General features: G+C 40.9%; 1 protein-coding gene across 3 annotated transcripts; it reads left to right on the top strand.

The window, feature by feature from the left end:
* Positions 1–25,655, top strand: waca (WW domain containing adaptor with coiled-coil a). 3 transcript variants are annotated; one of them, XM_035142311.2, is made up of 13 exons: positions 1–81; positions 802–832; positions 1,674–1,866; positions 8,429–8,520; positions 9,609–9,724; positions 9,812–9,921; positions 14,639–14,893; positions 16,712–16,834; positions 17,070–17,221; positions 19,877–20,001; positions 22,834–23,029; positions 23,144–23,271; positions 23,369–25,655. In XM_035142311.2, coding segments are annotated over exons 1-13 (1,593 nt in total). In that variant the 5' UTR covers positions 1–79; the 3' UTR covers positions 23,439–25,655. The 3 variants fall into 3 exon arrangements, with proteins under 3 accessions (XP_034998202.1, XP_034998201.1, XP_034998200.1); XM_035142310.2 differs by lacking the exon at positions 1–81 and adding an exon at positions 316–598 and having other exon boundaries at positions 17,073–17,221; XM_035142309.2 differs by lacking the exon at positions 1–81 and adding an exon at positions 316–598.
* The last annotated feature ends 1,947 nt before the right edge of the window (positions 25,656–27,602 follow it).

Raw genomic sequence — 27,602 nt, 5'->3', positions numbered from 1 at the left:
TTTGTTATTTCCTTCGATATTGGATTTGTGTGGGCAGAAAAACCTCCCGCTGACCGGCACCAGACAGTTTGGATACTAAATGTATGTATTCCTTTATTTTTTTGGTAACGTACTACTTTCCAGAGTTGTCAATATATTTTTGATAAAAGGAAAAACACAAAGGCAGACACAGTAATTATAGTAAATATGCTTATTGATGCTGTGAAGCAGTTGTAAGGGTTGATCCAGTCAACCCTCCTCGGTGATGTGGTGACATGCTCGTAGTGCGGTTCATCTCAGCTGATCGTTGGTGTATACGCAGCCGTCCCCTGCCTGTTATGTGGCAACCCAGGCTCCAGCCCCAGTGCAGCTCAGTCTGCAGCCGGAGACGCTGAGTGTGCGAGTGGGAGATGGACTGAGTGAGGGCGCTCTTCCGACCAGCGCTGCCGATAGCATTCAAATACCCACAAGCTAGGCTCCAATCACTGACGATCCCAGGTCGCAGAATCAACAAGAGAAAAACACGGCACCGTTTTCAGTCTTTCACCTCCCACTCCCAACACACTAACACGGCATTGATGGTAATGTATGCAAGGAAACAACCGAGACTCGGCGATGGGTAAACATCCTTTCTTTTTTTATTTTTTTACTTATTCAGATTTTCCTTCTCCTCTTAGCTACGCTTTGACAATCCGCCATTTTTGCTGAAACCAAAATAAGTGTCTGGAAACTTGTCCGCTCCGCAGTTGCGGCGCCGCTCACTGTTCTTCAGTATTGACATTTGAAAGTTGGACTCATCGCTGTTTTTCTTTCCATTTGCAGGTGCGACCGAAGAGATTCTCAGCCCTATCAGGTACTTGTTAGCTTGACGTAGCCTGCTAGCGAGCTAGCTAGCAGCAAATAAGATTAAAATGGACACTCGAGCTGAGGCTTCCAGGGAGCACAGCAGGCCCCAGTCAGTGCGGAAAATAACGTGAAAAGTACACGGTTGTGTTCGAAATGGCCGCACAAGCCCTGTAAATATCCCACAACGTAAATATTGTCAGGTAAAGACGACGCTGACTCAATGTATTCGTCGAACTCAGCGGTTTTAGAAGAGGCTACAGGCGAGTTTTATAGCAGCTCAGAGCTAATGTTAGCTTGTTACTGTTAGCTTGCCTGCTAGCCAGTCCGATTAGGGCCTGACCGCAGTCTGTCATTTTAGGGATACAGCTGGCAAGGATCGCCAAACATCAAAGTTCTCGAGATGTGAACTGCAAACTAATACATTAATGCAAAGCCTTAATCCACATATTGGATAATAAAGTTTGCCAATACTCGTATGTATTCAATTTGATGTTTACTTGGTCTTTATCCGAATTTATAAATGTATTAGTATGGATGCATACATTGTTTTCAAGTGAGAGACTATTAAACAGCATAGCTAAGATGGCTTCATCAATGGAGCATTAGAAATAATTGATATAATGACTCACAGATCATAAATAATTAGCTGCTTATGTGATAAACACTGCAAATGAATACCTGACATAATACGCTCATTCATGTGTTCTTTGATTTTATATTCTCTTCAAATAGCCAAACATGGTGTTAGACAAGTGGCTGAAACTTAATTGAGAGACCACATAAGTCATTGTACATACAAGACACTAGATTGTAGTGAGGTTGGTTTTTCTTCATTTGTGTGTCCACAGACTCTCAAATACTCATCGAAGAGCCATCCAGGAGGGGACCACCGACATGAAAAGATGCGAGAATCCTCAGATGTCACTCCTCCTTGCAAAATGCTCCGGAGGTCTGACAGTCCTGAAAACAAACACATCGACAGCACGGGGCACAGCAGAGCAAAGGCTGTCCACACACACCGGGCCAGAGACAGGGATGGAGGTGAGACGCAGTGGTTGTGCAGAATAAAATGGGTTCAGAGTGAAGCAACACATTGCTTATTTAATGACTTCAGATGATGCTGTCATGTAAGGAAATGGGAGGTTTTGTCCCCCCCCACCCCTACAAGTGTACAATTCACACAGATGAGAGCTTTGATACTATAACTCTGCAGCTATGATTTTTGATCTGCAAACATAAGTACAACCTGCTAAAAGCTTATTGATGTTATAATGCAGTAAGTATTCCAGTTGTAGTCTTGGATCATATAAGCACCAGCTAAAGTGGATGCACTATTGAACTTTAGCAGCATCTGACATATTTGTAGTTCACAAAGATGCATTTTAAACTCACACACAGGAGTGGGGGCGGGCCCTGCCCCCACTCACTCGCACACTGACACTCGGACGGTGAAGGAGAGATGAGAGGCGGTAAATGTCGAGCAGTAGTGACAATAACAGTTTAATACAGGGTTTGCGCGACAGACCTCAAAGACAAAATGATTACTGCCGCTGCTTCAGGATCAGAGCAGAAGCAGCGGTTGATTTGTACCGTGTAAGAGTCTCCTGTCTGGGCGTCCTCTCTCCATACTCCTGCTGACCTGTGCTCATTTTACACTTCAACAGAAAACACTAATCAGAGGTTATTATGACCTGAACAATACTGAAGTTTACTTTGTGTTTGTTTGATTCGCTCCAAAGTTTGTGGCACGAATTAAAACACAATGAAAGACACACACACAATCCCTAGGTGAAATGCTGGAACACTAACCAAATACAATACAAAGCTAAATCATAACCATCCCATCTAGTTTGCCGAGATGGTAACTTATATCCTGAGCCAAATATTTATTCAAGAGCTATTTTTTTGTTGACAGGGCCACAGAGTCAATTTTCTTTATTGTTTTGGTTGTGTGGTTAATATTGTATTTATTTAGGATATTTTTAATTCTAATTCAAATGTCAGACTGAATATTCTATAGAATTAAGTTCATTGCTCTTTGAAAGGGTGTACTTGCACGATAATGCTGTAATATTATCATTATAACAGTGTTTTAAATGGTTTGGAAATTATAATAACATCATTTATCGCAATTCCTGGGACAATATCGTCCAACAAAATGTGTTATTGAGACAGGCCTACCACAATATTCCTATTGCACCAAGTGAGAGGTTTCCATGTTCAGTTTACAGCTTTAGGTCTCTGAGAATTTCTTTCATATCCAGGCAATATTGGTGTTGTACAAAGTAAAATCCTTAACCAAATTGATATTGAATCGAGACCTTGTGAATCAGAATTGAATCCATTTAGGAAATCGGTGGTGATACCCAGCCCTAGTTAAGTTACCAATATATATTGGAACTGTCAAAAAAGGTATTGCGGTGCCAAAATGCGCAGTGAAATGTTTGGGTGCACCTAAATTATGTGCTGGTACTAAATGAAAAGGCCTGGAGCCCTGTTTTATGTTAACCAGTTGAATAAACCTCACCTTTCATCAGCTGATTGGGGGTTCTATAATAATAACTACAAATCTAGATGTTTTGTGAACTTTTCATGAAAATTAACAACATGCACACTGTCCATGCATTTGTGTGTCGACAGGCCATATTGTGTGAGGGGGAATAATTATCTTTTTGCCTGCTATAGGTTTTATATCCAAATTTGTTCATTTGCCAGCATCACCGTATGTTAGAAGTGAAGTCTTTTTTGAGGTTAGCAAAGATGGACAGATGGTCACTGAAAACTCATAGAGCGGTGATGGCTTTAAATCTGTTTTAGTAAAAAATATTGTCAGTGATTTTCTTTGCAAGCTAACTTAAACATGAGGAAACAAACTATTGCTCAAAACAGATGGGGCAGATGTGTGTAGCAAAACTATGGTTAATGAGATAGCTTTATTGTGATTTGGGGCATAAGCTTTGACAGAGACCAGTATGTTTATTTGCGAGAGTTGAGTTTGGCAAACAATATTTTGTGTAGCTACAGAACTAATGTTGAATTGCAGGAGTTACTGCTCTGTGTGCAACATCTGAGTTCATCCACAGATGATTTGTTATTTTTGCCAAGAGACAGAGATGTTGCCTGGGGGGTTGCTTACTTTGTTGATACAAAATTGAGAATATGTCCCTGAGGTCTACAAATGACGTTATTGGAATTGGTTCAAAGATTTTAAAAGACAACATTTTGTGTTTTTATTTTCAGATATTTGAGGTTGATGTTGTGTCTAAGGTTACAGACTCTGGCACTGGCAGAGGTTGCCAAAGAATTGGTGTTATTTTATTTCTATATTTTGGCTTAGACAGCATCAGTATAAGCTTCCAATATTTGCTTGTTGGGTCATTAAATCACACGTCTGTTTATTACTATTCAAGTAAAGATAATTAGTAAAACAGAATATACACATTGTTGCATCGAGGTCTAGAGTAAATATTACCATTATCTGCCAAAATGTATCATCCATTTTCCAAATTAAGCTCAGTCAAAAATGTAACAACAGATCAGTCAGACCAAGTGATGTGATCATTAGTGGACAGCTTGAAAGTCCAATTAATACTTGTGTCAAATCCACACCGTAGCTCCGTTGTACCCTACGCAGAACCCTGACGTGCACCTCCCCAAAAATATAACCGCGCGTTGAAGCGACGCAGACTACAAGAGCTGTGATTGGGCCACTTGGTAGCATCACATTTCCGGCAGACAGTATTTGTGGAATCTCTTGCTTCTCCTTGCTCGGTTTAGTGGTCGTACCGACCAGCTCCTCTGACATCTTTCTTTTCTTCGTTGCAGAAAAAGTAACATCTATCAGCTCCAACTCCAACATGATAACACTTGCCATTGTTCTGAAGTAAACAGTCGCCAGAGAATTTGTAAATAAGTGGAACAGAAAATGGAAGATACTAAAAAACTTCACAGTGAAACAATCTTTTACTAATGGTAAAGTAGAAATCAATATTTGACAGTCAGTGTTAATATTGTGATAGTGGTCCCAAATAAATCAATATATGGGAAACACTGTAAAGTGTACTGAAGCTTTCAGCATGTGGACATAGGGGAAAAATCTTAACACAATGATTTTTTTCTTCACATCAGTCGATAAATCAAATCAGCGTCACTGCACTGCGGCACATTACTCTGCGCAGGTCAACAAGTGACTCTACTCCTCTGATGTTTTCTAATCACTCAGATGTTGAACTGATCTTTATAAAAACCTGCTGAATTCATATTTCTGTTCCTGGATAAACGGGGCGTCGCTTCTTCTGCAACACTGAAGTTAAAACACATCTACAGGAAGAACTTCTCTTCTGTCTGCAGGAGTGTGTGTCTGCTCGTCTCTGTCCCTCTTCACACACTAACTGATCACATTTATCTAGTTATTGATCGATGGTGTTGGATCATGAATCCGAATAGTTCCGTCACTTTAACCCTGATGTCCTGTCTGTGCACGTTACATCTCGTGTTGTGTAGCAGGTTTTAACATGAGTCTCAGAAACTCGTGTTTAATGTTAAAGTGAGTGCAGGTCAGAGGGGGAGTGAGGAGGAAGCAGACTCAGACAGGAGACTCTGACACAGGACGACCGGACCTTTTAATAGCTGCTGTCCTGATCCTGGAGCAGCGGTGGTTATAATTATGCAGCGTAGGAAAACCGCTAAAACAATGAATGTAGCAGAAAACATGAATCGATTATGTTCAGTCACTGCATCGATGCAGAGTCGTCCACCTTTATGAAGTAACCCAAACATTGGCACATGTGCTGCTGCCGGCTGCTGCTCCTACACTCTGTGCTGTGTGCGCCAACGTAACCTGACGTGGCTGTAACTCTATTCCAGCCACATGATTGGTTCGGTGCGGCGCTATTCTCATTATCATTGGCTGTTCGGGTTGTCTGTCAAAACATGGATGGAATGAGTTCTATCGACTATGTCTTATACTTCTATCGAGGAAAAGTTATAGGGACAATTAACTTTATCGTTTTATCGCCCAGCCCCATGTGGACATGGTTCTTATTTTAATAAAAACAGACGAGCTGTCCACTATTCTGAGGACTGAGGTGATTTATTGTGAACATGCACATAGTGTAAACTCTTATTTTTACCAGCATGACAAGATAGTAGGTGTCACACCGAGGTCTGCCATTGATGTGGCCGGACTGATCCCGTTGCTATCGATGGTCGGTCTGACTGACAGAAGGTCAGTGTGTCTGTGTGTGAGAGAGCAACAGCATGGCAAAGAGCACTGCACGCGGCTCTATACTGAAACAATATGACAAAAAGTCTGATCTTTTGTTATAATGAAAAGAGTTTAAAAAATGGAATTGTGATTAAACTGCGGCAGGACAAATGAGACTATGGCAGATCCTACCACATCTCTAAACAGGGCGTCAGAGATGCTGCTTAGTATCGCTGTCTCTATTTGAAACTTGTTGTGTACGTGACCAATAGATCAAATGACTATCTGTGATGTTAAAGAAGTTTCCTGTAGTGATGTATCTGCAAAGAATGATCACTCAACTCTGCAATCCCCCTACAGCTCTATGAGGAGGTTCTGCATCTTCAGCTCATTGTGTTGGTTTTCTGGCCAACTGCTTTACTGTACTGTCGTGGTAGACCCTTTGCTGTCATCAGTCCTGTCTCCAGTCGCAGCAGGCGGCTGACTGTGTACGCTTCTCGCCGAGCACCAAACAGTTAACTGACAGACAGAGAACAGCAAGCAAACATATCAAAGCATTTAGCTGCTATTTCTCAGGGATTGGTGAAGACAAAAACAGAGCACAAAGGCGAGTGAAGACCCATCAGATGTGAAAAAATACATCTCCAAGTGAATGTTCCTCTTTCTACTAGATGCATATAAAGCAGTTTTGTGCTTACACTGGTATTATGCTAACATTATAAGCTGCTTTATGTCAAATGTATGTGATGTAGAATTTCATTGAGGAGTTCTGCCATCTTATAGCTTAAAATGATTTGATCCAGTATCTGGAGCTAGTACCTCGTTAAACAAATCCGGTGTGCAAAGTAGGCAATCTGTTTTTTCAATGCAACAGATGCATGAATGTAACATTTTTTTATTTGTGCAGCGCATTCATTTTAGGGTTGTAGTAACAGGTCTCTTCCAGATGGCCGCTGAAAAAATCTTTCTACATTCTCAGCTTTCAGCAGGTGTTAACGGGTCTCATCTGAAATTTAGAGTTTTTTAACTCACTTGCTAAGGACAACTGCTGAATCTTATTCGATTTGAAAAATTAAACCAAACTGTTAAAATTCTGTAGCTTTGTTAAAATGCTATCAAAACACAGAGTGAAAGATAAATTCTCGTGCAAGAGAAAGAACTGCATTGCATGACGCAACTGCAGCTGAAACTATGAGGTCTGACTGCGTGGACAATAACGTGAGCATAGAAATAGGGCAATTAGAGATCTCTTATGTTGTTATGAAATGTTTTAGTTCATTATGAAACTCGATTAAGAATATGGAGGGCTGCCACAGTTCAGATAATTAATAGGAAACACTGCAGCACCTCAACACTTGTGTCTGCTCTTATTAACACTCTCAAATCTCATTGTCAAGTTAAAAACTTTGTCAGAGTCTGCTATGTGTATGGCTCCTCTTGGTATTTGTATTGTATTAAGTATCGGTTTTGTGTCTGTTGCATGTTAGAAACGTCATCCCGCCCACTCGCTGGCTGTGAATTTTCCTGCTGTATTCTCACTTGGACATTTTCTGAATATTTTACAAGGGGGCTGGCAGGAAAATGTCCAGAGCAACTGATTCAGACTTTTACTTTCTCACATACAGCCGCCTCCTGACATGTTCAGGGAAATGTCTGGAGTTCTGTGTGAGAGCAGGTTTACAATCTATATGTCGTTGAGTACGTTGAGAATGCTTGTTGCTGGTTTCTGAGTCCCGTTTGAGACCCCACAGAATTTATTAGAGTTTTAAAAATAGGTGAGAAACCTTACAACGCAGCATCATAGGAAATGCATTTGTCTAAAAATAATACGCAGTGCACTAACGACAAACAATGGACTTTAAGCAAGAACATTTTTATATTATTACGGTCATAGAATTCAATAAATCTATGACCGTGGTGCTCGGTGCGTCTGTCCTCTCTGTTTGTGAGAAGACCTTGCCACCAGAGGCCTTTCATTCAAGCGTGCCTTCCCTTTTGTGGTTTCAGCCACTGACATAATTATATCCCCAAAACAATCTAGAAAATGTTACAAATGTCAAAATATCTGGAAGTGCTTACACTTGAAGCCTCTAATAACAGTTGGGCAGAGCTGAGAGGATAAAGCGAGCTAAAACAGGTTCAGTCTTGCCATCTAATTGCTATGCTTGTTTTGTTACCTGTATGGGTGGCAGCGTTGTTTTCAGATCTATTGTGATGAAGGTAGACTTGTTCTGGGACACGTCTTTAAACTTGAGATACTTTGCACGGCAAAAGGGTGTAGCAACAACTAAAATAGAAGTTGTATTAATAAATGAGATGTTTTATCTCCATGAACTCAGCATGTTACTGTTGTCTGTTGTTACTGATGGTGTCATCCTCTGCTGTGTTTTGTTGCAGGAACCAGTTATTCCCCTCAAGAAAATTCTCACAACCACACCTCCCTTCATAGCTCCAACTCTCATTCAAACCCCAGCAAGACCTCAGACACAGTAAGTGTTGCCTCTGCTTTGGCACGGAGCCAGACTATGGACTAAACATGTTTTTCTTTTCTTTTTTTGTTTCGAATTGTTTCTCTGCGTTTGCTGTTGTTCAGTATTTTGACAGCTTTCGCATTAGTGAAAAGCTTTCACACAGGAAAACTGTGCGCATGGACTAACATTATTTAATGGTAAACTTTCCTTACGTCATTCTCTTGTCATTAATTAAAAATGTTTTGCAGATAACACAACTCAAAACAACATATAAAAGCTTTTATTCAAAGCTTCTTTCAAAATTGCCAATTAAATCACTTTTTGTCTTACTCTTATGATTGTACACCCATTTTACTCTAATGCAATCTGATAGAACAGTCTTAAAGTATATCCTCCCTCTTCAAGGTGTCATGTAGGAGGATGTAGTTTATGGTGCTGCCGAATTGTATTTTACAGGTAAAAGTTTCAACAGCATCCCGGTGTCCCTAATAAACTGTCTTTATGCTAATTCTAGTTTCTATTGTAGTGCTTGTTCAAAATGTATGCACCTAATTAACATTTTAATATATTTTATCTAGTTATCCAATCATTGCATAATTTCCACCTCACTGCTGTCTTGATACATGGTCACAAAGGACCAAACAACCGATGAGTTTATCTGTTGTTAGATTGCAATTGAGAAGGATCAGTGACACTGTTTTTGTAGCCAGTGTTTTCCTTCCAATTGACCTTGACAGCTTAACAAATGTGAAACATTATACAATCTAAAAAGCCTTGGATCTCAGCCTAAAATGGTAACCAAATGCATGAATTGAGCACAAGAACTAAGTCACAATACAGTGTCCTTTTTTAAAAGAGAAAAGTGTTTCACATTGGTTACCTGAAAAATCTGAAGCTGTGTCTGAAATAAAAACTAAATAAAGATTTTCTACCTGATAAAAGTGCCCTCTGAAATTGTCCCAGATAAAGCAAACTGCCTTAAAGTCCCAATCTCTCTTCTACAATTCAGGTTACATTACAAGAGCTTACATCAGACTCTCTGAACACACATACACCGTCTGCTTTGCCTCGTGTGCATAAACATTTGCTTCTTCTTTTTTTTAAAGTCCTACGAACCTGGTGACGACTGGTCAGAGCACATCAGCTCCTCTGGAAAGAAATATTACTACAACTGCAGGACAGAAGTGTCCCAGTGGGAGAAGCCCAAAGAGTGGCTTGAGAGGTACCTGTAATTCTTTTACCCAAACCCATATTAATCACTGTCAGGCTGGAACCATGGCTAATATCTGTATTCTTGTGTGTTTCACAGAGAGCAGAGGCAAAAAGAGGCAACAAAGACTGCGGTTGTCAACAGTTTTCCCAAAGACAGGGACTACAGAAGGGAGGCTATGCAAGCATCGGCAGCCCCGACTGGTTCCAGTAAGTCTTTATTATTACATATATTTTCTTTGCTCTGCCCAAAACATCAAGGATGAGCTTTCTCCCTCTCAATCCTCCTCAGCAGCAGTATTGTTGTTATTGTTTGGTCGGTGATGACTCTCGTTGAGCTGACGTTTGACTGATGAATGCTAAGGAACTGCTTACCAAAAGACTGAGACTAAACAGCTGAACCATGCATGCTGCTGTGGCTACAAACAAAGGACTGCAGGTGTACACTAAAATCTGTTGAATCCTTTACAGTCTTGTACAGGGAGAGTTTACAGTCGAGAGATAATATGATCGTGTGTGAGAGGGTTCCTTTAAGTCCAAGTCTGCTCTCATTAAACGAAGTGTAACAAATTGCTTATGGTAAGATTCAGCACAGAATATTACGTGTTTGTGAGCAGTTGAACTGAAGCTGGCTGAAAACAGATGACGATGAGAATTGTGTTTTTAATTGACTTGATGAGGTTTCAGTGCAGAGCAACAGGTCACTGGAAGTTCATCTCACTATTGTGACATTCACTCGCCTCCAGCTCTCTGTAGAGTTCTTGTTGCACACAGCTTTTCTCCTCTGCTCACAGCCTTACATTAACAAGGAAAACGGGGGGGAAAGAAGCAGTCACCTGCTTCAGTTCAATTTTTATGACTGATTGCTGTGAATTCATTGCGGGACGATTGTAGTCTGGATATTGTCCAGTGTGTTGATTGTGTATTTACTCAATAAGTTTGTGATGCTGTCTATCTGTCAACATTTTGAACAAAATCTTGGAAGAAATAGCTTTTATCTGGATGGTGTAGGTCTGTTTCATCTTTAGTCGTTCTAACACAAACTTAAACTGGTGCCAAGTAGGGATGTACATTTTTATTTTTATTTAGACTTGGATATTAATAATGCGTGTGTCTTGAACACATTAAACAAATACCAACACTTAATTCTTATATAACACGGGTTGACTTTTACTTTTTACAAATAGCAGCATAAGCAAAAGAATATGAGGATTCACCCATCATCACACACCTACAGAGTAAAACAGATAAGCTACAGTGTATCCCCTTAACTGTGCCTCCATAATCTAGTCTTCCCCACCAGAGTTTCATGATTATCTTTATTTTTATTTTTTTTTAAAGATAAAATAGTGTTCTGCGCTGTTGCTGCTGCTCTGTCAGTGGACCATCAAATCTTGTTGTCCAGTTGGCTATGACTAGGGATGTCACCATATGAAATATTGGTGCCACGATTATTGTCAGAGGAAATTTCACGGATTACACGATTATGGATACTATAGAAGGAAAAAGACACAAAACAAGCAATATATAGCTAATAGATGGATAATAATATAGCTAATGAACAGAAATATTTATGATTATCATCAACTATATCCAGTTAGTTTTTATAGTGTAATGTTTGGCTATTTAAAAGTAATTTATGTCAGCTATTTTATTCAATTGCTTTATTGTGGAAGGTTGGTCAGGGAATTTGTGTTTCCTGTCATCATAAGCAGTGTATCTGTTTGGGACTTTTATTGTGAAGGGTCACCAATGGAAGTTGTTCTGTTTTGGGAGCCAAGTGTTGACTAGTTGTGAAAATATATACAAGCATATTGTCTTGGTTCAAGCACATTCTTCATGTCCACATTATACATCTCAATATAGGTGACTTAAACTCTTTGATACATTTATAAGGGAGCGGCGGGGGACTAGTGGTTAGAGATGAGGGACATCGGATTGGAAGATCGCTGGTCCAAGGCCGAGGACTGGAGGTCTCCCTATCCCACTGTCTAAGTGCCCCTGAGCAAGGCCCCTTACTCCCCTCTAACATCGCAAGAGATTTCATCGCACGGCGCACACACACAAGTAACGTGACTCGCGAGCGGCAGGACACCATAGTTGGATATCTCTGTCCCCCAGGCTCTGTTGCTCATGAAAGAAAGCAGCGTTCTCTCCAAAGAACTTTTAAAATATAAATGTTTTCAAGTTAGTTTTTTTTGCTTATAGTTGCTAAGCACCTTGCATTTTTTCTGCTCTGTGCCTTTTTTTTTTTTTTTTGCTTGAAACATTTGATGGGAAACACTGAAGTCTATTCCACGCAAACTGTTGCTGAACATTTCTGCTACACAGTTGTAGATCTCTATAAAGCGTTCCTTAAGCCTGGCATTAAATATATTTCATTAATCATGAAATATTTGTTTCTAAATACCTAATAATAAATGCTGCCAATAAACCTTGTCCATAAACTCGCCCTTTTGCCAGTAGACATTCTGCCGACACAGTGGGATAGTGTTCATTTGTTTTGGAAAGCTAAAGTCAAGTTGTTTTCCTCTGGGATTTCTTTTAGCAGTGGGGGTGGTCCGGCCTTCATAATAAATACTAAAACCAATAGTGATATTATTTTTGACTATTTCACATCAATGCACTAAGGCTTGTGTATGTATCCGGGTGGTCCCTCTGTCAGCGCCCCTCTTGGCAGTGCCACTGCATCCAGGCGCAACCGGTCAACCAGACACTCTGTTCTTCTGCTCTTTTCTAATCACTCACACGTTGCTCTGATCTTTATAAAAACCTGCAGAATTTATGTTCTTTTGCAACAATGAAGTTCAAACACTGCGTTGTGTCATAATCTGCAGGGGAAAAGTGTGCCCGTCCGTCCGTCCGTCCCAGTCGCTCTTCAATTCACACAAACAAGCACGATCACTTGTGTTTAGGTATTAATCGATAATGTCGTGTGTGTGTGGGGCAGGTGAACTTTTTTTTCGATGTGTTTTTAACACGTGTCCCAGAAGCCCGCGGGCAAATCAAACAAAAACTAAACTTCAGTACTATATGTGTTCTAATAGCTTCTCATATGTGTCGGTGTTATTGTTAAAGTGTAAAGTGAGTGCAGGTCAGCGGAAGAGTGTAGAGGGAGGACATATGGCAGGGTAACACAGAATGGATACCGGGTCTATAATATAACCCAGAAGTGGCGGCGGCAACAATTTTGCAGTGGCGGGCCTGTCCCTAATAAACTGTCTATATGCTGATTCTAGTTACTATTGTAGTGCTCGTTCCACATGTGCCTTTTGAATCACTCCTAGTCTCTTCTTCCTTTATCAATCTTTTCAAAATATGAGACGTTTGCTGAGCTGTGTAAATGCAACCAAATGACATTGGAGCAGCGGATGCCAAAAAAGGCATTTGGTTACAGGCAATGGTGACGCATTTTGTGAATACTGTTTAACAATTAGCTGCAAATGATTACTGACCCTTTTGACAAATGAGACCTGTGAACAACACATACCTCAGCTCTTCACAGAACTTCATTTAACTCTGAGTGAAGAAAATAACTCTGCCCATTGTCTGTTTCATTGAATAAGCACTGCGCTTGTAAAGGGATTTGGCTTTGTACTAGTTCAGAGGAGAGGCTTTTCTCCACTGCTGGAGACATAAAGTTAATAACGCAACACAGTTTATTTTCCCCTTTTCTCCCCTTTACACCAGAACATACAAACCAACTTCTGGTTTTATAAAAACAATTCAAACAATAAGATCCCTGATGTTGGCCAGCAAATTACATATTTATTTATTGAAATTAGCTTTTTAATTACTTTAGTTTAATGCAATTGCATAACTTCAAAAAAGAACCTTAGAAGCTCAGAACCTTAGAAAACAGCTGTGTTCTCTCATGCACCTTTCTGTAAGACAACAAACCTCAATAACAGTCATTTCATTTGCAGCCCATTTGGCAAAAGACTGCAGTAATTCGTTTGGCAGCTGGTGAACTGGAATAACAATCACAATATTTGGCTCACCTTTCCTTTTATTGAACCAAGGGTCACCCCAACCCTACAGTTTAATATGATTTAGTATATGCTTGTTTAACTACAATATTTTGTCAGATATTTCCAACATTAAGGCCACATGTTGGTACAGCTTAAATTCCTTTTTAGCATCAATAATAAAAATCTAAATTTCATATGAACTTATGGACACTGTTTGAATTTGTGATGATGCAGTAAAAACAGCACAGAGGGCTTCGCAGAAAGGGTCATGATTTCCAAGGTTCCAGAAGGTCAATAAAAATGAGGTCCAAGAAGTTCAGTCTGAGTAGAAGATCAATGTGTTAAAGTCATCCCAGATACCAAAATACTCAATACTTAAACAGGACTTCACAACTCTGGAATGTTGGCACGTCGGCAACTGTTATATCATTGATTTGAAATCCAGAGGTAAACTGTAGTAATACATTTTACAAAGTAATAAGAATTTGCTCTCTCCTGTACCTGGTTGGCCTCCAGTGTTTGAGAGATGAAGCTGCATTGCATTACAAGGTTGTCAAAAAAAGTTGAAAGTGGCTCAAACTGTAATGACCCTGCATGCTTCTTGTCAAAGAGTTTCATGTGGGACCAGAAACCTTTGAAGATGCCTCTTGCTTGGCCGAGCTTTATGAAAGTTTATTGCATTATATATGACATGAGAAAAACATAACACAAGCCAAGTTTTTTATTTCAGACATTTTACTCTGTGGGAATTAAGATCTAAAACAGAGACGGGCTCTGTTCACATCAAAGTTGGGTTTTCTTTTATCACACTTTTTTTGGTCTGAATGGAGCATAAGGGTGTGAGCTTGAGACTGAGTCCATTCTGTGGGCCAGTATATTATCAAAAAGGAACTATATATGGATTTGTGAGACTGTCTCTGCCTGCTGAAATTAAATCCTCTCTGCTGACTTCACAGAGTCAACCCAGGTGGAGAAGCCCGCAGCGACCCATGCCACCCAGTCTCAGTCATCATCCTCAGGCTCAGGGGGCTTGAACCCATCATCAGGGCCCCCTGGATCGTCGGCCTCCACGGTGCCTGTGTCTCCGGTCCTGCAGTCGTCTGCCCCTCCACTACTTCAGGACCCCAACCTGCTTCGCCAGCTCCTCCCAGCACTTCAGACTGCTCTGCAGCTCAACAATGCCAGTGTCGACATGGCGAAAATCAATGAAGGTAAGAAAAATGCTGATCCATGAGGCAAACAATTCCACGAGTGTCTGTATTCTAATAGCTGCAGTGTTTGTTTTTGATGAGCAGTGATTACATGGAAACAGTTTGAATGCTGTTGGCTTTTTTTCTCTGACTGCTCAGTGTCAAAGGCTCATGACACGATAATCTGACCAGCTGGTCTGAGCACAGTGTTGTATGCTGTTTTACTTGATATCTGCATAGTACTACACTGTTTTTATTGCTGTCTGAATGTGTGGATAAAGCATCCTTCATGGCTTGGGTATTCTTGAAAAGAACCGTGTCTCAAAATGTCTTAAGGCAAAAGAAAAGCTGTTCAAGCTGTCAGAGTTGATGAGACTGACAGTGACAACATACAATAGATGTAAATATAGGAATACAATTACACACATTCAGATGATCTGTCTAAGAGGGCTGTTGCTGGGGGGCATGCAAACAAGCCACTTGACTTTGTCAGCCACAGATTGTGGCACTGTTAATGAGTTTTTTAAGTTAAAGCATTTTTTCTGTGAGGGGCCCCTTCATGTGCACTGAGGTTTAAGCTCTACTTCATTGACTTATTAACATTTTGTCCAGTCACTCAGTAAGACAACAGAGGCTGCGGTCGCAAAGTAAAAAACTCCTTTCCTAACCACTATTCCTCGACCCCAATGTTAAATGCCATGAGATCAAGGAAAGGTATGAAGGAGAATCTGTAAGGAGTAAGAAAAACAACTGAGGTGTGGAGAAAATCTGACTCCACTTATGCTGCTTTTAGACATGCTCTCGACTCCGCAGATCCTCCGTATTTTCTCCGGAGGAAGTGCATGTGTGAACGCAAGTGTCTGAGTGAGACGCTCCGCAGTTTCTACGGACTTTATCCACCTGACCTCCTCTCATAACGTCCGTAGAAATCCAGGAGAAGTCGATGTGTGAACACAGCAATGGATCCCCGCTGGATTCACTGCGAGCGATTGGGGGGGGTTGATGGCGCTTCTTATGCGCAACAGACGCAAAAATAAAGAAAACAAATATCTCCCTTTGAAAATGCAGTGACACACACGTAGAAGACACTGACGAAGATGTCGAGAGAGTTTGAGGTGATAAGAGCCGACGACGGTGTCGAGGTGCTGTAAACATGATCACGTGATCTACACAGCAGATTTGATTCGTCACCTCCTGCCTCTGTCTGTTGCACCCGGCTGCTCCACCAATCGTCTGAATAATGCGGAGGATTTGATGCTGTTGTGAACTCGTCTGTGCAGAAAACCTCCTGCAGCATTGTGCATGTGTGAAAGGAAAACTCTGCGTAAACTCTGTAGCCAATTATCCAGATTTTACCTTGAGGTCATGTCTGAAAAATGGCTTCAGGACGTTTTCACACCTCAAAGTCTGAACCAAGGTTCATGACTTTGCTAGATTGTATTTATTTGATGTAGTTAATTTTGGTTTCACATTGTAATTTAGGGAGCGGACTCAAGACTGTGTGTGTGTGTGTGTGTGTGCGTGTGCGCGCGTGCGCGCGCGCGCGCGCTGCTTCTACCTTTACTTAACTGGTTATACTGGCATGTTCTCAATTTGGCCGTGAATTGACATCTATCCGATGAAAACAGTACAAAGAAAAAAGGAGTCAGTCTGTTTGAATGGAGAATCACACTTTCTAAGAAACAATGTTTTCAGTTTATACAGGGTGAACATTTAACAGTTACTCACAGGAAGTAACAAGAAAATAGATATTATTGAAAATGAAAATATATACAAACAGAGCTGAAATGTTGAATAATGTCTGTACACAGGGTAACGGTGTGTTTTGTCTTTCCACAGTTCTCACAGCTGCTGTCACACAAGCTTCATTACAGTCAATGCTCCATAAGATCCTCACTGCTGGACCATCGGCTTTCAATATCACTACTATCCTCTCTCAAGCTGCACAACTCTCCAACCAAGGTAAATGAAGCCCACGTACACATGAATCTGTTCCACCGCTGTGAGCAGAGTTAGAGGAGAGTTAACCTCAATAAACTGATCAAGTTGATAGCAAAAAATCAGCCCACTGACTTTGAAACAAGGACAGCTAAAGTAAAGATTTTTACTCATAGAGGGATGTTCCTGTTTAGTATTTCTTTTAGATGATTGTATTGATCCTTTTATATTGTCTGACTTATTGTTTGTGTGTCTCCAGCAGCTCAGCAATCGAACCAGTCACCAATGTCATTAACATCGGACGCCTCATCGCCCAGGTCCTATGTGTCTCCGAGGATCAGCACGCCCCAGACCAACGCTGGTCCTCTAAAGCCCCTCCTCAGCACGCAGCCTGTCATCTCGCAGTTAAAAGTAAGACATTAAAAACCAATTGTCCTTGGTAAGGGTGTAGAGTTTCAAGCAGGGTGACTATAGTAGCCAGCTGTGTGGATTTGGGGACATTTTCTCTGAGAAAATGACAGGGACAACTCAACAAATGGCTCATGTGATCATAAAATCTTCTCTGTGGTAACGTTAGACTTTCTTTGGTTTTGTCAGACCTGATGTGCCTGTTGAAGTTGTGCTGGTTTTGCTAGTAGTGTGCATGCTGAACACAGGCACATCTTGGACTCTGTTCAGACCTGGTTAAAACATCTGTCCTGAGAGATCCAAACACAAGTGGACAGTATTATATTTGTCATTTCACACCTGGCATTAAAATGCTTCCGATGTCCCTATACGTGTGTAGTTGTCTGTGTGTGACTGTGTGTTGGTTCGAGCGAGAGAGGTAGAGAGAGACGAGTCCGGTGGGGCTGAATGAATCTCGTGTAGCTGTGCTGTGAAGAAAGATTTTAAGTATCAGTTATTATGTGTTGGTGAGTTTTGATATTGTGGCGCTGTCTAAAAAAAAAATGCATGGGCACTGAGAAGGGTAAAAATACGATTGGTTTATTATGAAACTGTAGCAGGTCACAGGACGTCAGCTGAGTAGTTGGTCCTCCCGATGTGGCCCAGATCGGTTTTGCTTTCACATAATGAAAACAATGTGGTCACATGCATCAGAACACCTGCGAATGTGGTCGGAGAGAGTAGATCTCAGGATGCATTGGGGAAGCAGTATCTTGTACTAGCTACACCTGTACTAAGAACTGACCAGCTGTGATCCGATCACTTGGGACTGATGATAACACCAGATCTGAACCTCAGGCCACATTCGGAGGTGGTGTGTGACACATCTGGACACAGTCTTTCACCAGTGTAAACGTGACTGCGTCCTGGGCCAAATATGAAGAACACGCTACAGTCTCATAATGATCCCAAAGTATTTTTACACATCTCAGTGTTTCGCTTGTATTGATTTGTGTCCACACCCACAATATTACACTGACAGTCACATATTGATTTTCTTTCAAATGGGGAAAAAGCATATTTCATAAAAACATTTATTCACTCAGCCCCTCCTGGCTCCATTCTCTCCTTCGCTCTTCTCACACAGAAACACACTCAAACATTAACAACAAACACATTTGTATAATCAGACTGACTAAGAATATCATTTGGTCTTGTGATCACAAATGATGAACATTAGAGGTGTGAGATATGACGATATTAGATCGTAAGCGATTAAAATGTCTCTATGATCTGCCTTTTAGAGATCTTCAGAATCTCAGACATTGACTTTAATTTCATTACATTAAGTTATATATTAATTAATTGATTCGGCCCAACCTGACTCTCCTCGCTCTCTTATCTCTCTCACTATCTCTCTCTCCGACACAGACATACGCCATTTCAACTGTAGTGGGTCAGAGATGTCAGCTGAGAGAGAGACAGACAGATGGAGTCAGGTTGGACTGAATCAATGAATGAATATATAATTTAATATGATTTATACTAATAATTTAACAATAAGTGCCAGTTTGTGGGTTAATTTATACAGTTGAGGTGTAGAGACAGTGACGAATATGTTGATGTAATGTCGTGGCTCTAAGGCGGCTGTAGCCAATGGAAAAGCAAACTGGTTCCTAAAATGTTAGAAAGCTCTGCACCAGCACCAGCACTAGTACTCTGTTCACTTTGGTGAAAAAGTATGCTGCCTGATTCCAAATCCAGTTCCTTTAATGTTATGTACAGTAGCAAGAGGGCACTTTACTTGAGTGGTGTTTACCTTTTGCAACCCGTGTTTATTTTGGGATGGGGTTTATGCAAATGTCTTGTAATAGAATACAAGTCTTAACCATGCCAAAATTCTTGTTGAATGTTCATACTTTGCAGAATTGCTCACTTGATTAAAATCTTTTGGCCTTAATGGTCTGTTATGGTTTTTCCTTATTATGTTTGTTACCTTGTTGGGCTGTACTTTTTTTAAATGGGGATATGACTTTGGTTGCCATGTAACTTGCGAGATGCCAGTAACTTGCGAGATATTCTTTAAAACCAACATGAAAACAAATTGTGATAAGATCGGTGATCATGATCCTGCCTGAAAAGAAATCGTGATTTGGTATTTTTGCCATATCTCCCAGCCCTAATGTACGTGTTTATTTTCAAATAGAGCAGGAAAGTGAGATCCGATCACAGGAGAGGCTTGTAGAGACGCATTCTAATACCAGGTGTGCAGTGATGTACCGAGGGGTTTTCACTTGAGATCAGATCTCTCAGGATGGATGTTGATACCAGGTCTGAACAGGGCCTCACATTCTCTTGAACCACATTGCAAAGAAAGTGACTGAGATCACACATGTATGTCTTCACTGAGGCATTGTGTGTATGGCGTGAGTCTGAAATCTCCAGTTGGATGAAATGTAGCATAGAGAATAGTCCTAGATAGAGATGAATTCCATATTAAATACAGTGTTGTATTGTGGACTGACTGAGGTCTCAAATAAGATTATGAATGAAATGACGGGTTGTTACAAATGTTGCGGACAGTTGGACAAAATGTGCTTTTAACATCAGTAAGCTTGTGTCTTGATCCCGTGGAGCGGACATGATTTGATTAACTTTGTCTTAACTTGTTGCGTTCAGGTGAGCTCGCAGTCAGTGAAGCAGGCGTCTCATCCTCAGCCCACATCCCATCATCCCCTCTCCAGCGATAAGCAGCACAGTCATGATGCCCCCACGGCCTCCCCACGCACACATCATCGCCATGGGTAGGTACCAACTCACAACTCGCTGAGGTTTAACAAGATTCACTAACAATGATAATAATAGACAGTCTTTGATACTGTTGAGGACAGTTTGGTCAATGGGTCTTCTTTCCTAGAAAATATCTTGTGACTGCATGAAGGTTATGTGTCAGTTTATATTAATGCAGCTTAGTCTGACTCTGTTTCTCTTTAGGCTGCCTAATTCTCTGTGCTGTCCATCAGAGAGGTGGTGAAATTAATCATTTCTTCGATTGCATTGCGATGCGTACGTATATATATGGATAGATGCAGAGACCGTACATAATCAATTCTCTCACACACACACGCACACACAGGCAGCAAACAGGAGAGAATTACTTCTCTCAGATTCACACAATGCAGGGTTGTTGTTTTGTTTTTACTTCATTATTGCAGAAGAAGCAAGGCCCCATTTTTCCCGGAACATAAATATTATATCAGCAGCTTTTTATAAAGATCAGCTTTAAGTGCGAGTCATTAGAAAAGAGGCGAGGAGCAGAATCTGTTGTTGACCAGCGGAGTAATGTTTTAATTAAGCATAGGTGTGTATTACTGTGCTTTTCTGCACATAAGTGGAAATACTGTGTGTAGCAAAATGCAGCTCAGCCCATTCTCATCAGCTCATGAATGATGACTTCATTGTGTAGTGTTTTGGCACCATCTGCGGGTCATTAATGAAACAACGAGGGGCTGTTTTCTGAGTTGCTTCCTTTCATTCATTGAAGTCACGCATTTGTATGTGGAATATTTTGAGCCGTAATATATTGAGATGTTTATTCGTTCTGCTCAGGGTAATAAATATAGTCAGTTTGACAATATTAACTGGTAATTACCAGGTGAGACTGTCTAACTGGTGTTTTCATCTTGTGAGTATGTGTAGTATGTATGACGTGTAGTCATGGATAATCATCACAGTGGCGGTTTCAATTAAAATATTGCAGTATACTTTTCATCAATATATCAGAATTTGAATATGCATCGATATAAGATTTGTGCACTGGGCAAGCACATTAAGGAGGTATTATACATATTGGTGTACCTCAGATTTGTAAAATGTTTTGCTGTTTATCAAGTGTTTGTTATTCTCTGCTCGTAGAGATGTTTGTAACATCAACCCTCACTCAGAGCAAATATCAGTCTTTGAACTGAAATGAAAACATATATCATGAGAATTCTTGATATCATCTGATGTGAACATTTTAATCTTAATAGCGGTTCCATCCTCATCTCCCCCGAGCATAGGTTGCATCAGGAACGGCAATCCGATGTGAAAACTTATTCTAAGTCGAATATGTGGCTATTAATTATGAATAAAATATTATATTTATTACATCAATAAAGTTATGAGAGCTCAACAGGCTGCACCTGCTGCGGTGAACATGCCTGGTTCGCAATCCGAAATAGTGGATGTGATTTCGATCTGTGTTTCAGGATTGTTACATCCCTAATACTGAGTAATAATGTTTTAGTGAATTCTAGGTTCCTTAGATGTTAAAATTTGCAGAAGAAGCTGACATGTTGCCTCAAAGTAGCTCGATCAGTTAATTGATATCCAAATATTTGCTGATTAGTTTAATCAGCTAATCGACTCTTCTTACTCCTTGCAGTTAGTGTCACATACTAACTCACACATATATTGTCCCAGAAATAATTGCGATAAACGATAATAATATTTTAAGACCTTTTTGTTCCCCACAGTCTCAGCATCCTGAGTTCAATCATGTATGTTGGTCAGTTTCAGTCTCCCCAACAAACAAACCACAATTCAGTTCATTCCAGTTAAATCGAGGCAAAAACATGCAACAAAAATGGTCCGCTCCGGATTTCACCACGGATCTTCTCAAACAACAACTTAACAGAAAGAGAAGCGTCCATGTCGTAGTTCAATAGCAGTGTTTCTATATAATATACTGTATTCAGGGCAGTCACGGTACCATTTATGGTTAAGTCGGTCAATCAGTCGGGCAAACGGCGTCAGCCTTTAATGCCGCCAAGGCCGGTAGTTCCAGGAAAAGTCCACAGGAAATATACAATCCACCCGATGATTTCCTCCTGACTCCGCATTTAGAGACTAGGTGTTTGCTCATGAGCGGCAACAACACGCAGACTTTACAACGCGCCTTTGCAAAGGTAAAACAGACGATCCTGTCTGATCCCTACGCTCATTGCTCTGCTGCCTGCCAGTCACTTCAGCTGTTTCAGGACGTAGTTCAGATAGTTTGAAGAACTGCTGCAACAGCTGGCACCAAGATCATAGGTTTTCCTTCAGTATTTAGTTTGAGTTAGGTCCCATTGGTTTAACAGTCAACGCTGTGCACATTTGTTTTGCCTGTTGCTTGAGCTTAGCTTCAAGTCGACTCTATCATATTCCCTTCAAGACAAAAATACCTCTGAGCAGTGGCTTTAGACAAATATATTGAATAAATCAACAAATACATTTAATATCAGACTGGGTCGAGCAGGAAGTTAATGTTCTTCTACTGCTTCAAAACTTTGTCAACAACATGCGTTCTGATTGCTTAGATGTGTAAGTGTCAGAAGCAAGACCTTGGGAAATCTACCTTGGTCCAAAAGTACTCATTGATGTGAAAGCTTGCATTGTGTGGATACGGGTTCAAATGGAATTAGGTATTGAATGCTCAGAAAACAGGTTTCTTCACTGGAACACTTATGGCTGTCTATCTGAGATGTATAGCTGTATAACTGCCTTCAAATCTTTTTTCTTCCATTTAGTTATTAGCTATACACTTGTAAAAAGCCAGTGATTATAGAAAAGCTTTCATTGATTATCTTCTTGTCCAATATTGTTGATTGCAGCAGTCAGAGGAGTCCCTCCCCGGGTCCCAACCATGTTGCCTCCAGCAGCAGCAATGCCCACAACTCTGCCTCCGCTCCCCCCACCGTCTCATCAGCCCGGCCCTCCTGCACCTTCACCCCCAGCCTCGCTGCCCACTTCAATGAGAACCTTATCAAACATGTGCAGGGTTGGCCTGCTGAACACGCGGAGAAACAGGTTTGTTCTGTCGACACATTACCTTCATTTACATGATTTGAATTGGAAAATAAAAGGCTGGTTTGGCATCACATTAAAGCTCATTGTTGTGTGTTGCATAAAATGATCTTGAAGGCATCAAGACTACGTGAAGAGGCACACACCATGGGCAGCATCTGCATGTCCGAGAACTGCACTGAGCTCAAAAATCTCCGGTCTCTGGTCAGAGTCTGTGAAATCCAAGCAACATTGCGTGAGCAAAGGTGAGAACCCACTTTGTCTGGAGAAGCATGCACACACCTGTCCACATGTAACGTAAACCTCTAATGCCCACTGTCCTTTCTGTCTCTTTCCCCGCAGGATACTGTTTCTGAGACAGCAAATCAAAGAACTCGAAAAGCTGAAGAATCAGAATTCTTTCATGGTCTGAGAACTTCTGGTTGGGAGTTGGAAGCGAGCGCTTTTGGAAAAGAGGGGGGAGAGACCCATTGCACATAGTTGGAAGCTGGCGTGGAGAGAGCAGTTGTTCAGCTCCTCTTGAGCCCAGTCTTAACACACACACACACACAGGAGCTGCAGTTGGGTCGCCTTTGGACCGTTGTGCTGGGGGAAACCAAGGGGGATAAAAAATGAAGAGCTGCTGTGGGAGAAGGGGGAGGGCGGGGGCGATTTTACAAGTTTTTGTAAAAAACCCTCGACGGAAAAAAATGTAGATTTCTTGTAGATGTTATTATCTATGTTGTAAATATGTTTTGTAGATTGAAGCCATGGAAAGCCATGCCTATCAAAGCTTTTGACATCCAAACTAATCAACACCTAGGCGGCTACATTCATTAGCTAGCCTTTCCTTCATGTTAACTCGTCTGCAGACTTCAAGCTTCATTCTGTCAGTTCATAGATCATTGAACCAGTGAGCATGTGTGGCCTGCATGTAAACGGAGGAGGATGTTGGAAGCCATTTTATTAACATAAAGCATAATAACACACTGGTGTCCAAATTACTTCTTTTCCTCAAATCTTGGTGAACTGACAACTGTCTGGATTCTCTTCCTCTGGGTGAAGTGTCACACGTGCTCAGGCGGGTGAACGTCCCCTCTCTGCAGGAAGATTCCCAACTGCTCACTGTGGTTCAGTGATCTATTAGCAGCTTCTGGTGGCCCTGCATTTCCCAGTCTGAAAAAAAGACAGTGCCTGGTGGTGTGGTGGAGTGACTGATTTAAAAAGAAAAACACACAAAATCAACAAAAAAAAAAATAAGTTAGAGATGTGATGGCGTGCTGCTTTGGACCATTCCCCTCCCCTGGCCTCAGCCCTGCCCTGCCGCACCGTCTCCTGAGGCTACACCTACACTACTATGTTTTCATTTGAAAACGCATCATCTCTGCTACGGATGTGCCTGCCGTCCACGCTACTCCGGAGGTTATAGAGCTGCTTAAGCAGAAGTTTGGAAACGCTGCTGGCCCTGTTGAAGTTTGAAAACTCCAGGGCTGCATTTCTTTTTTTCCTGGATGGGCAGAAATTGAGATGTGTGGAAACGATGACATAGACACTCAAACGCTTGCTGATTGGGTCTTTTCAGTCACAACGTAGCCTTCACTGATTCGTCAGGCTCCTATCACCTGGCCCCCTTCTGGAAGAAAACATCTTGCTGATCTTGTTGTCATTGCCAACAGCTGTAATGCGGTTACATTCTGCATTTTACAAGAGAGACAAGCTATTATTCAAGTACTTCCTGTTTACGCTGGCACGCGCATGCCCAGTGTACGCAAGTGGTCACGTGATGTGCGTTTTCAGACGTGTTGGTATGGATGGGGAATTAAAACAGATTTGGCTGTTTTCAAACAAAAACGTAGGAGTATGGCTGTAGCCTGAGACACCAACACTTAACACCCTGTTCTTTCTGTTTTGTTTGTGTTCCAGCATTTATTGTTCCTCGTTTTTTCCCCCTCTGACTTTTTAAGCTGAGGTGTTACCACTGGTTCATTCCTTTGTACAGTCGCTAACATAACAAGTGAAGTTTTAAGAGGCCGCAGAATTGAAAAAAGGTTTTTATTTATAAACAGTTGTAGTGACAAACAGTCCATCACGATGATATCCATTCTCATTTGCACCCGGTTCAGGAGTGGTGTTTCACAGACGTGACGTGGATCACCTCAGTCAGCGCAGGGCAACAAGAGGTCACAAGGTCAAATGTGAAATGTATGTATTGTAATAAACATATTAAACTAAAGCGAGCACTGGTTATTTTATTGGAATATTAAGTTTGGATCATACGCTAGTGCCTTGTTGAAAGTCTTAAACCTCATTCACCTGGAAAAATCCTACATTTTCTTTTTTCTCCTGTTTGAACCGACGACTAAAAGATCTTCAACAAGCACCTTAACGCACAGGGTTGTTTTTGTAGCACGTCCCATCCCTCTCTGATTTGTTTGGTCTCCACTGATGAGGGGCAGGGTCGTTTGCTGCAAAGCTGGGGGTTTTTTTCTTCTTTTTGTTCCACCATACTATCTATTGAGTCTATAACTGAACTGCACCACACATTCAGTAAAGGTGACCACATCATTGCTTTGTATATTGTTTCCTGAAGTATATTGACAAGTGAAATAAAATATGCCTCTCCAGGGCCACGTTGTTCTTGGGTTTGTGACGGTGCCTTTTACCTTGTGGTTTGTCTGGTCCCATTTTAAATACAAGTGTTTTAAAATGACTGACGGTTCAGTCAGTGTTTACAAAATAAAGTCCTTTTAGATGCATTAACTCTCACTAGTGAAGCGGATCCACAACTTTAAAATTCTGCACAACATTTGATTCCCACACATACACGAATCTGTTATATAAATGTGAGTGTGCAATAAAATATTGTCCTTGAAACCAATGAATAATCATACTCTCAATCTCAACATTCACCCAAAAATTTGACCCCAATAACATCAGAATGTGTATAACAATATTAGAAATCATACTTTGAGACATTTTCTACTTTTATTTTTCAAATAAATGATAAATTTGCTAAATGTTAGATTGTTTTCAGCCCACCTGCAATACCTCCAAGGTCCACCAGTGGGCAGTCACAGTATGTGGGTTAAAGAGGGACGTTAAAAACATAATTTTAACTTGTGCCCTCTGCTGGTGGTCTTCTGTTTCCACTCCAGACAGGGAGCTCAGGCCTCCTCTATGAGATGAATGTAATCAGATCAAAGTTCACCTGCACGTCCTGCTCCTGTCTCAACTTGCAAAGAAACGTCTTTCTGCTTCTACATTTTGGACACAACATCACAAGTTTGTGATGACAGGGCCGGGTGAGGACAGTAACTCATTTGTCCTTGTCTTAAGTTGGACTCTTTAAACTTCAGCAGAGTACTTACATACATCCATATATTATTTCTGTTACATGACAGGGCATTGGTCTCATCCCTTTTTGGGATTACTAGACACACCTAATTTTCAAATGTACATCTTCCAGCATCACATATGGAAAATCTAAATGTATGTCACACAAAAATCAAAAGACATCTCAAAGATGTCTGGCTTATTTATATGATTCATGTGTATACAGCCAACTCTGTGCTTGCATAGGTAGATAGTACATGCTATGGAGGAGTAAGGGAGAGTAAGACTTTTATCTTGTGGCACTCAGTAGAACACATACCTCCCCCAAAGCCCTTAAATCCAATCAACCCCACACCAAATTACATTACACACACTCATAGAAATCAGTCTCCTAAAGGTTTGATTGTTTTTTTTCCCCCCACTAAGAACCATGAAGTACTCCCTCGGAATTGGTGAAATGGAGAAAGAAAAGTCCCGTTTCGCAATGTTGAAGGAAGTGATAAACAGAATCCTGGATCCTGGCAAAAATATAATGGGTTCTTTCTTGGCCCCCGTCCCGTCCCTCCACCGAATTTCATGGAAATCTGCTCAGCAGTTTATGTGTGATCCTGCGAACAAACAAATGAAGAAAAACAACCAACAAACAAAACGTAACATGGTCAAAAACATAATAAACTGACTTAATTTGCAATTAAATCTTCCACTTTAATATAGGAGAAGGGAAAACAAAACCCACCACTAAACTTTATTTAACAGCTGCTGCGGATAAGTTTACAGTTTACATGTGCAATACTCTTACTGCATTTAGCCAAACTGACGTGGTAAATTACTGCCTTTAATAAACAGCAGAGGATCTGGAATCATTTCACATGAAAAGAGTTTATTTAGCTCCAGATCTGTTTTATTTATTAGGTTTAAAAACCTTTAAACTGAGTAAATTCTTCAGCGGAATAACAACATGTCAGCTCACACTCCGCCATGCAGCACTACCTCTCAATCTGGTTGACCTTTCCCCTTAAATTAAATCAAGCTGCACCAAACTACACACACTCATAGATATAAGTCCACTAATAGATTTAAAGATAGAAATATAATCGTTATTTTTCATCCAGATCCATGAGTTATTTACTCGGAAATTGTAATAATGTAAAAAAAAAGAAAAAAAGAATAAGAATACTTTATAGTCAGCTCACACTCCACCATGGTGCAGCTGAGCTTGATAATCAGCCCCTGGTCATGATCAAACACGCATTATCTGCCGAGT

This window comes from Hippoglossus stenolepis, chromosome 19, assembly GCF_022539355.2.
Source record: "Hippoglossus stenolepis isolate QCI-W04-F060 chromosome 19, HSTE1.2, whole genome shotgun sequence".
NCBI classification, from domain to species: domain Eukaryota; kingdom Metazoa; phylum Chordata; class Actinopteri; order Pleuronectiformes; family Pleuronectidae; genus Hippoglossus; species Hippoglossus stenolepis.
The sequence above is the reverse complement of the archived record's forward strand: the minus strand, read 5'-3'. Positions and strand labels throughout refer to the sequence as shown.

What these genes read in the sequence shown, in the direction of transcription:
- waca (XM_035142309.2), top strand. Translation starts at nt 558, where the DNA reads ATGGTAATGTATGCAAGGAAACAACCGAGACTCGGCGATGG. An exon ending in CCCAAAGAGTGGCTTGAGAG is followed by an intron (nt 9,725 to 9,811) that starts GTACCTGTAATT and finishes TGTGTTTCACAG; the next exon opens with AGAGCAGAGGCAAAAAGAGG. An exon ending in TGCACAACTCTCCAACCAAG is followed by an intron (nt 16,835 to 17,069) that starts GTAAATGAAGCC and finishes GTGTGTCTCCAG; the next exon opens with CAGCTCAGCAATCGAACCAG.